Below are 19,777 nucleotides of genomic sequence, written 5' to 3' on the forward strand. Positions count from 1 at the left end.
CTGCTCGGTTCGAGAAATTCGTAGCCAATTAATTTGCAACTTTTACGAAAAAGCAGCAATTTTGTATCGAATTCTAGCATCGTCAACGCCATGGCTTTACTGACGATCTGAGAGATGTTTGGCAGCGACTCCTCTCAAAAAAGCCTGCAACTATCTCTTTTTTCTCTTCTTCTAGACTTGGATTTCTGGACTAGCGTTTATTAGAAGTAATCGTTTCTTCTAGGCTATTAATCTTAATTATAATTGCACGATATTGTTCTTATATGTTGTCTCTGGAGTATGCTAGTCTCATTTTGTATATATATTTATTGTGGAATTCTTGTACCAAGCAGATATTGTCGTCAAGTGTACCAAAAATTAGTAAAAATTTGGTTTTTGTTTTTGACATAAAGTCGACCGGCATAGTCTAGATTTTGCTGTGTACTTTAATTTCGTAAAAGAGTTTTGCATAAAGCCAATTAAAAGATCTAAGGAATGTCGATAAAACAGACGGCTTTAGGATCCCCTTAAAGAGAGAAATGCGAGCGAGTCGCTGGGCGGCGTGCGAACGATACGCGATGTAAAACAAGTAAATTCATAATAATAGTGTCGCGTACGCGGGCTTATCTAATCCGCCTCTGAAATGGCTACCGTTTCACACCTGCCCCGGCTCGCCTGATTACGGTTTCGACCTGCAGCGTACGTGCGCTTATTGATTGCGTAACGTCCATGCGCCGAGCAATTAGACGAGAAAGAAGGCCGCGTAACGTCGCCTCGGTATAGATTCGCACGACAGGCGATAAAGCGTGTCGCTAATCGCGATATATTCTAAACGCGCGAAGTTTGAAAAGTTACGTAAGCCGCGCCGGTTTTCAGCGATTCAATTATTGGGAATTGCATCGCAATTAAATACGTCCGCGCCTTGAACTTTGATGCTGCGCTCGATATTATACTTGTTATACTCGCGCGATTTTCTTATTATGCCGCAACATCATCATCATCGCGTAACGATTACTTCGATCCCGTGCAAACGTTGATTCATTTAATCGCTCCGATCTAACGCAGTATCAAACAATTAAGGAGATTTAAATACAATACAGATTTTATACACGCATGAAACGCGGTATTTATTAAATTCAATCTCAATACGCTACGTTACATAATGTAACACGTTCATCTCGTATAGATCAATGCCATTTAATAATCTGACAGTCTAAAATAAACACCTGCGCCGGAGAGGTTCGTCCTAAATTGCAAATAGCCATCGATTCGGCAGTTATCATTAATTAATATAAATATTGAACGGTCAGATGCTCGCAAATATAAAAGGGGCGTCTTCGTGCCCGCGTAATTTAAGTAAACGGATTAGTGGCGGCAGGGACGTCCGTCTGTCGCTTTTGCCTACTTGAATTACGCGCGGCTCGACGCTCTCGCGCGCGTGAACTCTCGCGAGTATCCTTTGCATGTTTAACGTCGATTCCAAGCGAAATCGACGCGCGTGGGCCGTCAGCTTAAGAGAAGCGCATCTTCCACCGCCTACGCGCACACTTCACCGGCTACGCACTCGACGTGCATTGTCGTAAAAGTCACGGGATGCCCCCGTCCTTGCGAGAGAAGGGTCCTCGCTTCTGAACTGAACTTAACAAGCGGAGGATGCTAGCAAGCGACAATCGCGGAACGGCATAAAGGCGCTATTAATAAATTATGAAGTCATTAATAGGGGAGGGGGGGGGAGGAGCCGACGCGGCCATCAGTTTCCTTCTTTTTCTTTTCTTTTTCTTCCTTTCCCCGTTTTTTTTGTGTTTTAGAATTTTGCAACGTCTCGTAAAAATGGGACAGAAATGATATTTCATCCGGATTGCGACATGCAAACCGGGAATTTAAAAATTATAATACGGACGTCTCTCTTGTTGCACAGTCGGGCCATAAAACTGCTTAAACGAGTGTCCGAGCGAGCGGGGACACTCCGCATTTGAGGCATTTGCCTCGTTGTACAAGGTCGAGCGATAGCTTTTCTATTATTGGCAGGAAACGGATCAAGTACGTAATTTATTATAACTTCCTCCGTTTAATGCCGGTAAAGCTTCCGGTCTGTTTCTGATACGCCGACCTTCTTGAAGGCGGGAAAGGGTTTTACTCCCGTAAAAAGAATCTCGTATCGGTATTAATCCTGTAACTCAATATCGATCCGTTGTTAGCTCGTTGAGCTGAGCCAGCAATCGTATTTTCCTATCGTGCGTTGGTTCTAATCATATCTAATAACACCTCGTCGATGTACTTGATCCCACTTTAGACCATCTACAATCTGCGTAAGATTTTTATTATCATTTCATAGTCTCGGATCTCGGTGTATGTTGTGTATTTTAATAAAGGAAAGTCCTCTAATATGAGAGGTAGGTTTTCCACGTCCGAATTCAATCCCAAATATTTTTTTCGCAACGATCACGCGACGCGACAGTCAATTTTCCACTAAACAGAATTCGCTCTAAGGGCAAGAAATTCACGGTGGAGCCAACACAGGCGATGCCAATTAATTTAGCAGAAACTCCCCTATCTCATAATAGGGGACTCTCCTCTACACTGGCCAAAAAATTTTTTTAACTAAATGAATAGGAAATAAAAGGAAGTGTGGAAAGGACCTTACTGGAACTTCTTTATTCTATAATAACTTTACAACGTTTCGGCCAGTAATACTGGTCCTCTTCAGGTAACGAACTTAAATAAATACCCGCAAATGTCTGAAAAAAAAGACAGAAAAAGCTATGTGTAAGTTATGATGTACGGTTTTGCGTAGCGAGAATTCGAGATAACAATTAAATAGTTTTTCATATATATATAACAAGTTAAAACGAGAAATAGAAACTTACAAGGTTCGTCGAAATTAGAGATGTGAAATTATGTCGAAAGTTAGAGCCATCGCGGTACAATGTGTCTAGTCATCGGAGTTAGAACACAGAATAGACGGTAAGTGACAGAAGTCAAGTGCGAAAGTCATAGGAAAAATAAATTAAATAAAAAATGTACTTAAAATTATTTTTTTGCTGAAATAAATATTTATTCTATCAAAAATTTCACGTAAACTATGTGTTATATTAAGTAAATGAATTTAAACCATTATCTTTTCTACATTCAAATAAAGATTTCATGAGATATAGAATACTATTTATTAAATGAAATAATTGTTTCTGTTAAATGAGAAATCGAATTTAGTAAACATTTTATAGAATTAAAATAAAATGATCTATTCTTTGAAATTTAATAAATTAATAAATTAAAGCAATGCATGTTTATTACGTTTTATATTTAAGCTAACGAGCTATTAGCCACTTAATGAATAATTTTTTTTAGTGAAGTAATATTTTTTTTTATTAAAATATTTTCCTTATCGGTGTATACATCTTTTTCACACGTGCGTCTCGATGCAAATGTTTGCCGCATTATTTAAACCCGTGAACGGAATCCGAGTCCGCCGCGAAACGGAAAATATTTAGCAGAGTTTCTTCCGTCGGTCTAAAAAAAATATATAACGACAAACTTTGAAGCGAGGTACCCATTTTGATTTGGAATAATTAACGCGCATTCTTGCTTTCGAGAAATCTGACGCGAGTAATCGCGAGAGCATCTCGGAAGTTATAACATTAATGCAGAATAAAAGGCGGCGGATAGCTTCTTTCCTCCTGTCAGGGCTCCCGCAATTGACAACTCGTTTTCAGAAGCAGCGTTTCGAGAGGAGCAAATAAATCGGCCGCGTGTTTAAGATATTTATCGGCCGCCTCTATCGGGCGAGTTATCTCCCGGTAGATTCAAACGCGCGAGACAGCGAGAGGTAATCGTGAATATTCTCGCGCCGAAAGGATGACGGTATATATTTTTGCAGGCTTGCATGCATAAGGAGCGTGATGCGTTTAAGTGTCGATGCGTAAGAGCGCAAAGTAGTAGCGGAATATCGCGAACGGTACACAGCCGCGTGACGATATAGCCAGGCTCAACCTGTCCGCCGAGCGCCACTCGCGTTTATGCGCGCCGATCGATATTGAGAACTCGTCTTAATGACAGGCACACACTCGTAACGCAGGATCGCTCGTCCTTGCAACCCGCAGGATCCTTGCCCCTTGCACGCCGCCGAGTATTGCGTCAGTCCGGTCGACCGCTCGACCGTCCGTGTGCCTCTTTCTCGGCATTGTATTGGCGCGCGGCTGTGCGCGTGCATACCGATAATTGTATGCGTGCGCGCGGATCTGCGCCTGCCATTTGTCGCGACGACAACGAAAGCGAGAGACGCGAGTGATAAATGCCTCGCAGGACTCGCTGATAAATCGCGATAAGTCGTGAGTCACGATAACTCGTCAAAATAGCTGCGGTAGATGAGTCTTCTTATCGCGCGGCGAGAACTCGAAACCCTCATTCGACACGATATACGTGTACAGCTTCTCGATTATGTACCATGTATAATAATAACTGGACGTTGACGGACAATGACGTATCGACACCTTGCGCCGGGTTTTAGACTCGGAGCGAATTGCGAGACGCGAGAAAATATCTCATCAGTAACACATGTATCACGCGCTTGATCTATAATCAGCGTTCAATTAAGTGCTTGGGAAATACTGATGACTGCCGTGGTTACTGTGTCACTTTCCAGCCGAGCAGCGCGCTTTATGATCGAAGTAGGTCGCGGCATGGAAATAATCGCGAGTAATTAAAATGTGCGCGACGGTGTTTACGATGCCGCGCCACGTCCTCGATGACAATCGTCATTCAAGGCGATCCCGATCTAGTCTCGAATCTGTGAATGATTGCAGGCGATGAGCAGTATCGGGGCGCGGGCGGTTCGAGCAGCGGAAGTCCGCCGGCCAGTCTTTTGGTGGTTCCTCAGCCACTCACCGTCAAACCTTCCCATCCGTCGCATCTGAATTCCCATCTTGGTGGGCCTCACTCGCATCCGCCGAGGAAGTACCAGTGCAAGATGTGTCCTCAGGTAAGTTCGATCAGCGCCGATGCGAGCATCGACGACACCAACCACTTATATTTGCTTACTTTTAGACATATTCTCTTCCTATATAAATCTGTCCGCCTCCATCTCGTCTATAAGGGCGTCTAATTTGCCTAACAATTGTAATGCGTTGTTCTCTATCGATCTTCAACACGAGGTTTCTTACACATCTAGTTCTCTAGCAGTGGGAAGGGCATTACAACGTGTTCTTTGTCGACACATCTATAACTCTTTTGTCAAGTGGTGCGAGAGTTTACCTTTGTTAAGATTGATCCCGTTTTTTGCCTCCGTCTTTTCAATCCTTTCGAGACAAGTGATATATTGGTTTTTTATCTTAATTGCTATACAATATATTCTCGTATTGTCCGCGTTTTTCCCACAAAATTGTATGTAACAGTCAAATACGCTATTTAGTCACGTTTTGACAAGATAGAAAAGATTCAGGCCCTTTTATGAGTCACTTTACAGAACAGCAAATACTCTACTTTCGAACCGGATACCGTTATCGCTATTGCTAGGTAAATATCGAAAGGGTTTAGGCTTTCAAGCTCCTTTTTTCTTTTTTTGTCGCCAAAGAAAAGAAGACAGTACGATTTTGTAAATTCCTTGTGGCCCTTTAGGTAAACCGTACCCGCATACACATCCTGTGTCTTTGAAAATCTTTCAATGGCTTATTAACGGTATATCCATTTTTCTTCTTTTCTCTCACGTTCTTCCTGTGTGTATCCCGACTTTCCTCTATCTTTACGATCAGTTACAATTTAGATCTGCGTCTTCAAGGTTCAATATGAATTTTGTTTATGCCGATTTAACGATAGGATACTGTTTTTCTGACGTAATTAGAAACACCAGGATTTAACATTCAGACTTTTAGTGTCCATTTATAAAAATGATTCCTATTTTTTAACACGTGCTGTTACTATGTAATTTTATTACATTATTATATAATACGCAATTTTTTACTTCTTTCGTCGCGGAAACGAATATTTGCGGTTAACAACGGAAGCTTACAAGAGAAAAATGGTTGGAAAAATCGTTATTTCTCAATAAATTTGCAAGCGATTTTAATGGCCTTTAGAATTTAACTCTTTTCTTCGGGCAACTTCCATTAGAGAATATCGAAATTTCCTTGGCATAATATAACCAATAAAGTTATCATTATTCAGACTTTTTTTTTACTATTTCGACAGAATGGTAAGAAAAGTTATAAAACGATCGTTTGCTGTAGACTGCGATATTTTGTCATTTGTAACATCGTATTACTTTCTGTGCTTCGATGAACAAGAGATACGTTACATGTTATTGCCGATAAATATTTTACAAATTTGAAAAGTATGAAAAATTATTAATGTGGAAAAATTGCTAAACGACGCCAACCGGCAAATTCCAATTAAAGAAATTTATTGCGAAAAATATTACCTCAGCCAGGGTTTGTGAACCTGGACCTCCCTACGCTCTAGGCGGGCGTCTCACCAATTCGGCCACTGAGGCATGTGAAAAATGATTAATGAAAAATTATTAACTTATTCTCGACGGTCTGGGCGCGGCTGCGCACGAGTTTATCGACGAAAGAGCATTCGTGGGATATCGTAAAGTCTAAGCATGGGCAATACTCACAACGAACTCAATACGAATGACTGTAGTACGACATTCTTCTTGCGAGACCTGGAGCGAAAGAGTATTTTGGTGCCGGGGTATCGAAGAATTCACTGAAATAATTAAAGATTGTTACACATTGATATGACGTTTTCAGTACTCGTAGATTTTGCTAGCTTTCATATTTGATTGGGATTTCTGCGACGCAAAGATGCTTCTGTCTTACAGCGTGCGGGACGTCCTCTTATTATTAATGCCTGTTCATGGGAGGGTTTGAGAAAGATCTTGAAACTCCTATTAATGATGCAGCATCCTTTTGCGGCTTTAAGATTTCGGTTGCGCACTGCAAAGGCTTACGCGGGGACGGAGAGACCTGACCTCGAGAAAATTTCTTGCCGCCCAAGCCGTGACATTTTCCGCGCCTGTCCGGTCGTACCTTCGCAGGTGACTCGACGATTTACGTCTCCGATGATGGATTTCAGTTTCGCAAATTCGTTAATGCGCGTTTTACGAGCCGTTTAGAAACAATCGTTAAAGTTTACAGCTTTCCGCGCTTTCCACGATAATTACCGGCGAACGGCGGCGCGTCGCCAAGAGAGAAGACGGCGCGAGATGAACGAGAGAGGGAGAGAGACCGGGGAGAAAGACAGAGAGTGAGAGCTAGGCGGTTCGAAGGACGCGCGACATTCCTTAAGGCGGATCGTTAAAACTTAACGATATTCACCGAAGAATAGGGCATAGAGATTATCATACACACACCAGAATCTGATTATACGAAATATTATACTAATAACATAATTTACGATGAAGCAACCATACATAGAATCGATAATTTCATTCTCAGACTTACTAGAGACCATTTTGCTAATTTGATTAAAGTTAAGCATAGCCAATATATAGTGCGATATACCCAAACGATAATTATTATTGTAATACGTTAAACACAGGATATATCCCTCCAGAAGTCTTTCCTTTCCTCGACTCCAACGGATTCATTCAGGACACAAAAATATCCCAATCATTTACCACGTACCTAGACACAATTATAATAAAAAAATTGCTTATGCCCCAGGATTGCATAACAGATAGTACGGATCTAAAATATTATATGAGTCTCCCACTCAGGGACCAACAAGACGCTTATCGTAAAGATATCGAAAAATATTGGTGGTTGCAGTGATAATTGCAATCAAGTGCAATGTACGGTGCATTATTTTCCTTCTTACTTGCGTATTCTTTTCATATACATTTAGTTCTAATATGTTACACTTTTCAATTAATGATATTTTATTCTGTAATCAAAATTGCGTTTCTAGATATAGGTTCAAGTTAATAATAACAATGATCTCAATTTATTTTATTTTCTCAAAGCGAAGGAGCGCACTTAAGACGCTCGAACGTCATTGTTAAGTTTGATCCCTTTTATAGTTCATTATATAAAGCATATATAAATCAACTTCTCAAAACGGATACCAGAGTTTCGTCTTTCAAAGATTAGTTTCTTCAAATTGCCAGTATAATAATAAAATTCCAAATTTTATTCCACCACAGCTGGCCACATTTGTTAACCGGTCAATGCAGAAAATTTATTGCGAAAAATATTACCTCAGCCAGGGTTTGAAACTGGACCTCCTTACTCTCTAGGCGGGCGTCTCACCAATTCGACCACCGTGGCATGTAAACATGCCTCAGCATGGCATGGTAAATTTTCTGCATTGACCGGTTAATTAACAAATGTGGCCGGCTGTGGTCGAATAAAATTTAGAATTTTTTCTTTCAAGCCTTTTTTATCTGGTCCAAACATAACAATGTGCATACATATCGTGAGTCGACCTCAGATTTTATAACAGATAATATATGTAAGTTCTCTACCATTTATTATTCATGCTGCAACAAATTCCTGAGAGTCGCTCCACCTGAGCCCACAGCGATACAAATTATTGTATCAGCGCTAAGCTTGTTTATTGGTTTTATTGTAATCTTCCCTAATTGTACTAATGGCAAACTAAACAACTTTCGTACATAAAAAGAAAAAGATTATCATACACCGGAGGCCGGCAAAGCGCACCGGCGCTTCTCCGTCCCGTTTCGCGGGGGAAAAAACGGGGGCAAAACACGAAACCCAGCGATTAAAACCAGTTATTGCACGTATATCTGCCACGTTAGGTACAATGTGACACGGAGGGGGTTAATTTGTCGCGAATCGAGGGACATCGCGCGTCAAGAAAATCCCGCAATCTCCGCCTGTCCGTTACCTGAAATATCTCAATGAGGAACATTTTTTTGGACACCGGCTGTACGCGCGCGCGCGCGTGTGTGTGTATATACACCTATTTGCGTGATTTATTCCGTTAGGCGTTCCCAGAAGGAACGGAAGGAGCGACAGAGGGATAATCGTTAAGGTGCGGACCGATCAGCGCGGCACGCCGCTCATTAGCACGAAATTAGTAAACGAACAAATCTAAACCTACGCAGAAACCGCTTCGTTAAAGCCGTTTCCGTCGTCCGTTTTAATAATTAATCGGGTCCGGCTCTTAATCGCCCGGCGGTCTTATCGTCGGACGACGACGCCGATTAATAAAATGAATCGCGTGTCCGGTCGCTCGTCACTTTCGGCCGTTACCGTGTTCCGTTTAATATTAAAATGAGGGGATAATTATAACGCGGTACGCAATTACAATTATCTTTGTTACCGCGCGAAACGATTTCTGTAACTCACGTCGTCGCGTAACGAAAGTATACCGAACGGTTATTTAATTGAAGGAAAATAATACCCGCGGAAAATTTTATGTAAGTGAATAATTAGATAGTAAAAAGCTACTCAAATTTGTTCTTCAACTGATATATTTTTTGTAACGAGCAGATCCTCGATAAATATTTCGCTGATCTCACGCCGAGTTTCCTACACGAGAATCCTAAACACATGGATATTTGTAAAACTATTTGTCTTTATTTGCCCGATTTTGCAAAAAAATGATCCTTATTCCTGACTTTGCAAAAACTGATCGGATCTAAAGATTGTTACGTTTTATTTCCACTTTCCCCTACGCAGTAATAAGTACTCGCTGACGGTCCCGGCTGCGTCGCGTTCCAGACGGAGATTAAACCGAATCAAATTATACATTTGCGGACGGTAAAAAAGTTTACAAATTACACAGATTTCGTGCAACGGTACCGGCAGATTCTCCGCGATTAATCGGCCTCCGCGGCACGTTACAAAGTGGTAGTTTCTCGTTATAATCGTTTCTCTTTATCGGATATCCTTTCGAGGAGTAGGACCGTCGAAAAGAGGGTAAGAAAAGTGGAGGAGAAAAGAACGGTGCAGGCACTGGAAGAAATTAAAGTATCTTGGAAATGATTCCGAGATACTTAAGCAATGATATCTAAGAAAGATTTTTATGGTGAAGTTGTCGAGAACATAAACGCCGCGATTACATTTTATTTATCCCGTTTACAATACATTTGTCGAGGTTAAGAATAGAGTGCGACAGCGATATTATGCAATGACAAAATGAAAAACCTTGATGTGTAAAACATTAATATATGTACAAAGGAAATTGCATGGTCATGCAATTTGAATAGCACCGTCTCTCGCTACAGATAGTTCTCAGAATATAATTCGGATTCGGAAAATTATGAAACTATAAGATGTGTAAAATTTTTACATAAATAATTGCCGTCGTAAATCAATTTGCTTGTAGCGTAGGTATTTCGTAAATTATTGCCTCTACGGGCACACACGGAGCGGAGATTTTTTTCACACGATTGTTCACGCTACGCGAGGAAGCGCGCTGGCAGTAAATTTATTCTCGATTAGTTGTAATACTGATTGAATGCGACGCGAGGACGGAAAGCGAGGGAAGTTCGACGAGAGGAACAGCGGCAGCAGTGCGGACTCAGTTTGGGGTGGGAGGTTAAAAATTCAGGAATTCATAAATTGCCGCAATCACCACGCCCCCAATAAGGCAGGAAGTAGAATTATGCTTCATCTCGCGCAACGGTGCTGTCACGCTCGTTTCACTAATGTCTTCTACGATTAATCGAGTTCATTGTCGCTCCGTGTGATGCCAGGGATCTCCTTGCCGGTCTCTTCCCGTCGGGCCGAACTTTCGACGTTCCTCAGCCGCGCGTTTCGTTTACGGGGACCTCGCGATTTTCACGGGGGATCGAGGGTCGCTCTTGAAGTCGCGACTTTGGGGGGCGATTTAATTCTAACGACTCGTTGTTAGCCCGATTCTCGTCTCTGCGATTCCAACGTGTCGCGCGCCGCCTCGAAATCGGAGTCACGGGCCAAAGCTCTCGCGATATCGCGATCCCCTGTCGCGCTTCACCGATCCCGTCCTTAAATCCAACGGCATTTACCTCCGCGACGCTTCGCGTCGATCCTGGCCGCCGCCAGGACGCCGCTACCGTTTCTCCTTATCGAAACATTCCACCACCGGGGGGAATACACGATCCCGCGGCGTACTGACACGCGGCTACGGGAGGAAATAAGAGGAAAATGAGAAGAGGAACGGAGAGGACGGGTGAACGATAGAGCGGAGGCGAGAGCGTGAGAGGGAGAGAGAAGGAAAACGAAAAAGATGACCGCCTCCTGAATGAAGCTATGCACCTCCGTGGCCGGAGGGCTCGGGATTCAAGTCCGGAGGCTAGTGTACCGTGACGGCACAGCATCCTGCCTCCTCCTCCCCTCCCCTCCTCATCTCGCCTCGTCCCTCCCCCCGCTCCTCGTTTCCTCCATCTCGACCACGTTCGCGCGCGCGCGCGCTTCGTCCTTTTTCATCCGACGTTGACTTGCCGCGACGCTTCTTCTCGGCAACCCTCTTCCTCCGCCACTAATGTCCTCCGCAGCTTCTTCCTTTATCATCGTGTTTCTCTCGGTCTCCCTTCCTTCTTTCATTAAGCCGCCTCACCGGCTGGCGCTATCTTCCTTCGCTCTAGGTGCGTGCCGCCGGTGCGCCGCTTCCTCTCACTAGTCGAATCGGATTACTCCGTTTCATTCTTGGCCGTTTCATCTTTCGTTGCTTTCTTAATTCCGCATTTCCCCCCCCTCGACGTTGCGCAACGTACGAGTACACGCTCGCCACCCTTATCGGCCCGCTCGGTCGATTTCTCGTTTGACTTGTCAGTTAGCTTCTCTAGGTATATCTCCCGCTTATCGACTTCCCGTCAGCAATTTCACAACCATCACGGTGGCGAAATTAGCGGTTTTCGTTCGTCTTTCCCGTCTTTCCTTTTTCCTTTCACACGTTACAACGTCGTGGCGCGCGGCGATTCGCGCTCACGACGAATGACTGTTCCGTCGTGCTTCATCCTCCATCGTCAATGTCTTTCTGCTTCTTCATCCATCGATGCCCACCGCTCTTCCTTCCATTATCATTTCGTTTCACCTCAGCGGTTCGAGCCTCAGCCTCGACGTAGCTCTTTCCTCACCTCCCGCGTCTCTCCCGATACACCCGTCCTCGTGATCTTCCTCGATCTTCCTTCTTCCTCTCTCCTCGTCCCCCCTCCCCACCCCTTCCCATCCCCTTCCCACCCCTTCCCTCCCCGCCCCGTTCATTCTCTTCGTCGCTGCCCGCGTTGGTCAGGTCGCGTTCACGCAACTCCTCTACAGGTTCTCCTCATCTAGTTCCTCTCTCTCCTTGTCCACGATATTTCCTCCAATTTGCCTCGTACTCTTCGGTTCCTGCCAGGCATCATCATCGTCCACTTCGGCCATCGATCGATATCCGAGGCCGAGCTTCGTGACGCCGTCCCCTCAGCCCCCCCCGTCCGCCTCTTGAACGCCGGAAAACCGCAACACGGATCTAGTTAACCGCGCTACGGAAATTATTCGCGGAATAATATCACCCGCAGATCTAGGAATCGATTCGATGATCTTGGAACTTGGTCACTGCGCAGTTACCGTGCCATCGCGTCGCCGGACTTTCATTCGCGCGGTTTCAAACTTCGCGGACGCAAGTTTTTTTTTCTCTCTTTTTCGCGGGGCCTAAATTCACGTCCAGCTAACGCGCTCGTATTCACACTTTTGTCTTCGAGCGCTCAAACGCGATTAGGGTTAATATCAGTTCTCCAAGTTCCTATATTATATACCGTCGCGAGTGTATCTACATACTAATAATACGTGCGTCCGATACGTATATTTAACCATTTAGTGTTCCAATGCGGGCTGCGCGACAAAGAAAGACCGGGTCTTGTGGACTTGAGTAGAATACGAAGAGTTCATCCAGATTAAACGTGGCAGTGGCAGAAAAGGAGGGAGACAAAAACGCTCCGGGTTATTTATGAGTTTATTAAAAAAAAACTGGGCGGACCGTGTAATAATAGACATAGACTTATGAAATTGACGTCTGAACGTGTAAGCGTCCAACAATTATATTAAGCTGGGGGAAATTATATAATTGAAAGGAAGGCTTTTTCTCGTTAAATGGAAAACGCACATCGTTTAAGATAGTTGTTTCGCGACAGTGATGCTCAAAAGTTTCTTCCAGACGGGAACCAGCGTTCAATTATTACAACGATATATCTTGATGCGCTATTGTTCTAAAGAATGCACTTACGATTGATACATAATGCAAAATAGATTCGAAAGATTATAGTTTGAGGCGCTGTTGCCACATCTCTTACACATACACTCATGTCTACTACATGATTCTTTCCATTTCTCAGTCAATAATTTTGATCCTTTTTCTTCCAGTTATTCGATCTATTTTACTTTACAGCACATTTGTTTCTCACACGAATCTCACTCATCGTTGAGCTTAAAAAAAAAAGTGCCATCATTTGCGTTTGCAGACGCAAATCTTAACATTTCAGCACATAACAATACGCGTGAATAATATTTCACGTGCAATAATATTTTTAACGTGCTTTACACGTAATATTTCGCGCAACGTAGCAAACTTTAACATTTTCTTTTAGAACTTTGAGACGGTCGATTTAAATTTAATCAGCCTTACGTTGCACGCATTAATGTAAAGAGTAAACCGCAGAAATTTGTAACAATTCCCACATAAATGATTTGACGAAATAACTACCTTAAGGGGGGGCGGGGGGTCATTTCTCGAACTTCTCTCGAAAAGCAACGTGTCGCAGGCGCGATGCGCGAGGCACGGTCTCATCCGAGAGATGATTTCGCAAGGCGTACGTAGAGTCGGGCAAGGTCCATTCTTCGTTCTCGCGGTAGCCGCGAGCTCTATCGTCTTTCCTCCCTCTCTCTCTCTCCCTCTTCAAGGCACACGCATGGGATCGGGAAGGTGTACGAACACTACGAACGCGCTCGCGCGCGGACATTATTGAGAGAGCGGCGCCGGTGTGCGTGCACATCGGTAAAGGGGGCCTCACCTGATCACGCACCACGGTAGCGAGAGGCCCGTCATTTTTTCCACTCAATTTTTTTTTATGCCTCTTTGTGGGCAGCGTCCCCTTCCACGGCTAGTACAGCAGGATGGACCAGAAACTGAGGGCGGGGGGGAGGGGGGTGGGAATCGGAAGAAGACGAAGAAACGGAGCCCGGCTCCTCCGTCCGTCTCAAAAACATCGGCTTAGATCTAACGCCGATCGAAATTCGTGAGAGTCTTCTCAAGGTCGCGTTCGGCTGCGAGCGGTAATGAAGTAACCGGATCGAGTTGTGCCGGCGATTGCGCTCTTATCCTACGTATCTATTCGCCCAGTAATCGGATTTAATTGAGGCGACCGTAGTTCGCGCGCGCGCGCGCGCGCGAGAGCATCGGCGACCGTGACGTCTTATTCATTATAATGCGATATGATAAGATGCGTATCGCTGTGCGCGGTGTCGGCGCGAGTCGCGCGTGACTGCGGTTCTTTATTTGCCCGCGACAGATCGGAAGGCGATCTGTCCTTAATAAAAGATCGGCGGAGAGGCCGTTATCGCGAGATCCGTCGGCGACTGTTCGAATTTTTCTTATCGCGCATCTCACGGGCCGGAGTGAAAGGAAACGAATAAAATTATCATCGCGTAGCAAAGCTCATTTAAAGTTAATTGAAAAATAAGATTGCATTACGCGCTGCCGTGTAATTATCGAGGCCTCGATGGCCGAGGGTATCCGTAATCTTTCTCGTCGGTTCAACTTTCTCAGGTATCTCTGCGTATCGAAGGAAGCGTTCCCTCGCGATTTCTATAACGATTCGTGGGCGACGTTGTCGCAAGCGAATTTCGCCGTGACTCTGCGAGGCGACGCGTCGTTTTAAGATGACAATAATAAGGAGACGCAGCGTCTCGCCCTTCGCGTCCGCGACGAATATCGCGCGGTGGGACAAACTTTTGATCCAAGTGAAAACGAGAACCGCCGAATGAATGGAGCAGGTTGTGCCTAGAGTTCGGATCGTGAAGAGGGGCGGCGAGGAGAGGGAGAAGCGGCTGAAGAGGGGGAGACGTCGGGCAGCGCGCTGCAGCCTCCCACGCCAAACAAAAGTCCTTAAGCCTTAGACTGAACATGATACCCCATTTACTGTCTATGTACTAAATTTCCAAATCCAGATCCTCCTTTCCTCTCCCCCCGCCCCTAAGCATCGACCCTTGTGTATAGCGCGAGGCACAATACTCTCTGGTCCTCGACCCTCCGTCTCTGTCGGAGTTATGTAACCGTCCGTCCGTCCATCGTCCATACGTCCGTCGACGTGTCTTGACAGACGTGCTCTTTCTTCCCTGAATGAGCCGGGGATTAAGAAGCGCGATAGATTCTTTGATTCGGGAGGGCGGTCGTGTTCCATTTGCGTGACTCCAAGGTCACAAAATCATCCGCCGCGCGGAGCCTTATCACGGTAGGGGTCCGATCTTCACGGTGCCGCACGTCGAGGCGATACCTGCGACTTTGCGTAACAACGCTCTCGTGAGCGACGAGAGCCGCATTCGCGCATCGTACTCTATTTATCTCTGCACACTGAGAGAGAGGGAGAGACCTATTTTGTCCACTGAGCATGTAATTTGGCTGTATAAAACGACAAAATATGTTGCTGAAAAGAAGTTAAATGTTGCTACTAAATGTTTTCTTTCCACGAGTTCTTTATTTGAACAAAATCTTACGGTCGCACCGAAACAAAATTTGATAGATTCAACCAGTCGTCTGTGATATTTTTATTATTATAATATTATAAAAAAATAATATTATAATGTTATAAATATTATATAATATTACAAAATAATTCTGCGCACGTTCACTCAACCAAATTTGTGTGTTGACACAACGAAATTTTCCAACTAAATTTTTGCTGTTGTGTCAACTGAAAGATTTGTTTGCTCATATCCAAACAAGGAATTCAACTAAACTTTGTTTCATTCAGCAAACTAGGTTCTCTCGGTGCACACGGTTAAAAAGACGAGCGATCGCAATTCGTAGGCTGTGTTTTTCAGAAGCGAGACTGCTCCGTGTATCCTCAAGTGTGGAAGGCGTGTACTTTAGCGATGGCGGTACAACGACTGATTAAACTATACTCGACGCCATCGACGGGTCTATTAATCATCTGTTCGCGCTATGAAAACAGTCTTATGCAAATACATTTCTAAATATAGAATCCACAACGGATCAACGTCAAATGTCGGCAGCAATGACGTTCGCATACGCGAGCCTACATTCTGCAACTTTCTGCGTTCGCTCATTGGACACGGAGAGATCGGAGGTAGTAGGAATAGTACCGATTTATTCGGCGGGATCGCATTAACGGTCCAGATTGAGAGTCACGCCGGCACCGTGTCGAGATATCACGTGGGCCACCGTGATAATGCGTGACAATTCGAATTTACTTGCAATTACCTATAGTCGAGTGATCACGTGACCGTTGGAAAGGCGATTAAAGTGCCTCCGTATCGGCTCTCCCCTTTTTTTTCAGTCTCTTGGGGCCCCCGGGTCGTTCCCCTTCCCTCCCAACTCTCTGGCCCTCACGATCTCTGCTCTCTCTCTCTCTCTCTCTGTCTCTCTCTTTCGCTCGCTCGCTCGCTTTCTCTCTCTCTCTCTCTCTCTCTCCCCCTCCCCTGACCTGCGTATAACTAAGGGACCGTAACTATTTGACTCGATTCACCATCTCTCTTTTTTTTATCTCCTTTCGTGGTTCCTTTATTCGTTACTTCGTCCTGGCGAGATCTGTGACGAAAGTGCGAACCACTCGGCACGGTTCTCCGGTAAATTATTTTTTATCGGCCATACTTCTTTTCACACTCTTACTCGCTTTGTCTCTCCGCGCGATCGAAACTATATTATGAAACGGAGAAACTTGCATAAAAGTTGCCGTTTCGTTTTTTTTTCTACCTATTAAACAGGTTCCGCTATGTTTAATAAAAATCCAGTGATTCCTATCCTTGACTTTTAAAAAAATTATGTGAGTATTATGAAATTTTCTCGACACCGATTTGCATTTATGAGATTAAATAATGGAATAACGAAAAAATTGCTGCCTGAAAAATGAGCTGGGTTGCCGAACGCATACACGTGTTCGTCTGCATCTCGTGCCGCGTGACTCCAATTAATCATTTCGCCAATAATTTAATATCGTTTAATTACAGCGCGTAATTTATGTATCACGTTACCGTACTCCTCGGTATGATGAGTGCTGAGTATTCGTAAGAACGATCGCGCACATTCGTCGCGTATCGCGCCCTAAAATGCGAGTGTACTCCCTTGTCGACACGAAATGGGCCTGATCGCTGACGGACGTGCGACGAGAATGCAGGTCATTGTCTCGCGGGGAGCGTCGGTCGCGTGGCAGTTTTTCACGCGGGCAGCTCATCCGCCGGCGGAGTGTGGTGTACCGAGTGAATGAGTAAAAAGCAGCGACCTTAGGCTCGGTAGTAATCGTTGGGTGGAAAAGGGGAAAGGGCGGCGCGCGCTGCCTACGGGCGAGAGACTGGCGAGAGACGAGCCGCGAGCGGGACGAGGCGGGGCGGGAGGGGCGGGAAAATAGGTGGAGGGATATATAAAGAAAGAGGCAGCAAGAAAAGAGAGTAAACAAGATGAAACCAAGTAGCGCTCGCGCGCGGAGGCTGCCGGTCGTAAATCTGTGGCCGGGCCTCATCATCGACTGAATATTCTCTCCCTACCCGGACGATATGCTCTCTCGCCTCTCGTCCACCTCTCGTCCCCGTCGATGCTTCTCTTCCCGTTTACCGCCGTCCGTCCCTCGCTCTTTCCCTCCCGCGGGAGATGCCACGGCGTCCTCTCTCTCTTTCTCTCTCGCCGGCTCCCTATCTCCGCAGGATTTCTTCCCTTCCCCCTCCCTCCCCCCCCTCTTCCTTCCCGCGTCCCGCGCCTCTCCTTGCCCGCCTTTTTTGTTGGCGCGACTAACGAAAATGGGCCCCGCGGCCTCCGGTAGCCGATTCCCTCGGAAATTGAGTAGCTATAAAATTAATTATCCGCCGTACTTTATCGCTCCGCGCCGTTCTGGAGCTGGGGTGCGCGTCGACGTGAGCGCGCCGCGGTCTCTCCTTCCTTTTTCTCCCGCTTCCTGTTGCCGCGGCGCCGGGACGGGTTTTCTGACGAACTGGATCGCCTTAAAGACCGAAATGAGGATATCGGCGCGATCGCGATCGCGGCCGTTCCCGTATAGTCGCGGGGCCCGGGAAACGGATTCGCCGGAAAAGTGACGGAGGATCCGAAAGGCGCGGAGCACGACCCACTTTCTCGGGCAACGAACGAAAAGACTCGAGGCAAAAATGGAGGTTCATTTAGAACAGTGATGCTGCTAATATCCGCGCCGGGGAGAGCGCTGGTTTTGCATCTAACTTGGATTTGCAGCCAGTTTCTTGCGGAATAATCGTCGCGTCGAATGTAACGTCGACTATTATTGCAACTCACGATTTTCATCAATTAATATTGTTCGTCGAGAGAGACAATATTTTCTACGCGTATCTACTTGTTAACGTGCACCTGTGATTCATCGTTAATATAATTCCTAATATGATAATTCCATAGACTTATATAAATAGGCTGCGCGCCTCGTGAGTGGTTTTGAAGACAACATCAGAGAGAGAGAGAGAGAGAGAGAGAGAGAGAGAGGGGGGGGGGAGAGAGAGAGAGAGAGCATTACGGACGGACTGTTTCTGTCCTTCAGATCTTGGTTTCACCTCGGCCCGTACGAAGGCGCAGTCTACATATATATACATATATATATATGTACGTCTATGGATAATTGTACTTCGATGCGTTATATTCTGTAAATATTGTCATCTTTTTGGGACAAAGTCTTTGAGACACTTGCCGCTCTGCTAATTAATACGTTTAAAATTCATTAGGCGCAGTTGTAATCGGGTCGACATGTCAACTACACGCGTACACGCAAGCGCGTTTTCTTGCCGCTGTTTGATTTTAAAGTCGTCTCAGCGCTGAAATTTAACAGTCCTTAATGAAGCTCCTTTCCGCAGGCCCGGACGATGTTACGGAATTAATTAGAGAGCTGCTCTGCCCCATTTAAGTTTACGACCGCGAGTTTACGTTAATTATTACCGGGAACTAGTAGTAATTAGTCTCTCTCGAATACAAAATATCGGTTACAATGGGCGGGCGACGAGGCCGCGGCGGACATTGCGCGCGGGCAGTCGCGTAAATCTTCCCTGATGGCGGTCCCTCAAAACGCGCGCAATTGCTCGATTCGCGATTCGGTAAGTCGAGCGAGCGCACGCATTCTTCTGCGGTCGCCGCTAGTTTCTGCGTAATCTGACTACTTTCTACGGATGTGTTTTTATTCGACGTATCTAAGCCGTTCCTACAGCGTGCTAATTCACCGATCTTATCGCAGGGAAAGTTAATATCTACTTCTCACAAAGTTATCACCATTCTCAGACACTAATCTCCGCTGTATTCAAATATGTACACCGTTTTCAATTATTGATTCCGGCTCCAATCATTAATGATACCTCAAGTGGAAAACCGTCTCATTCTCGCGCAAAAGTTTCCGGTCTTTAATTTCGATTAAACTTCCAACGCGCAATTTATCATTTACAATCTCTAAAATTACCAGAAGGTAAGCTTCCTGAAATCGTCTATATGGAGCCGTCTATATTAAACGGCTACTTCATACCACGTATTTAGAACGTCGTCCTTAATTTTCTACGCATTACCGTGCAAAAGTATAAATCATAAGTCAATGTATCGCGGGGAGCAAAGTACCGTGTCGGAGCGGTGGCAGATCCGTAACGAACCGACGGAAGCGTCGTGGCAGTCGCTCTCTCGGCCGTTGTTAAGATCGTATCACGCGGTT

General features: G+C 45.1%; 2 protein-coding genes across 2 annotated transcripts in view; one reads left to right on the plus strand and one right to left on the minus strand.

Moving 5' to 3' along the window:
• Positions 1-19,777, minus strand: part of LOC105566085 — a 158,971-nt gene that overhangs the window by 78,026 nt on the left and 61,168 nt on the right. The window lies entirely within an intron of this gene.
• LOC105566084 (zinc finger protein rotund-like) overlaps positions 1-19,777 on the plus strand; it is a 115,914-nt gene that overhangs the window by 47,933 nt on the left and 48,204 nt on the right. Inside the window, exon 4 of the mRNA XM_012019809.1 lies at positions 4,782-4,957. Within this exon, the coding sequence (XP_011875199.1) occupies positions 4,782-4,957 (176 nt within the window). The remainder of the gene's footprint in view (positions 1-4,781; positions 4,958-19,777) is intronic.

Source organism: Vollenhovia emeryi, unplaced genomic scaffold (assembly GCF_000949405.1).
Source record: "Vollenhovia emeryi isolate VEMERY1.0 unplaced genomic scaffold, V.emery_V1.0 DF939147.1, whole genome shotgun sequence".
Lineage (NCBI taxonomy): Eukaryota > Metazoa > Arthropoda > Insecta > Hymenoptera > Formicidae > Vollenhovia > Vollenhovia emeryi.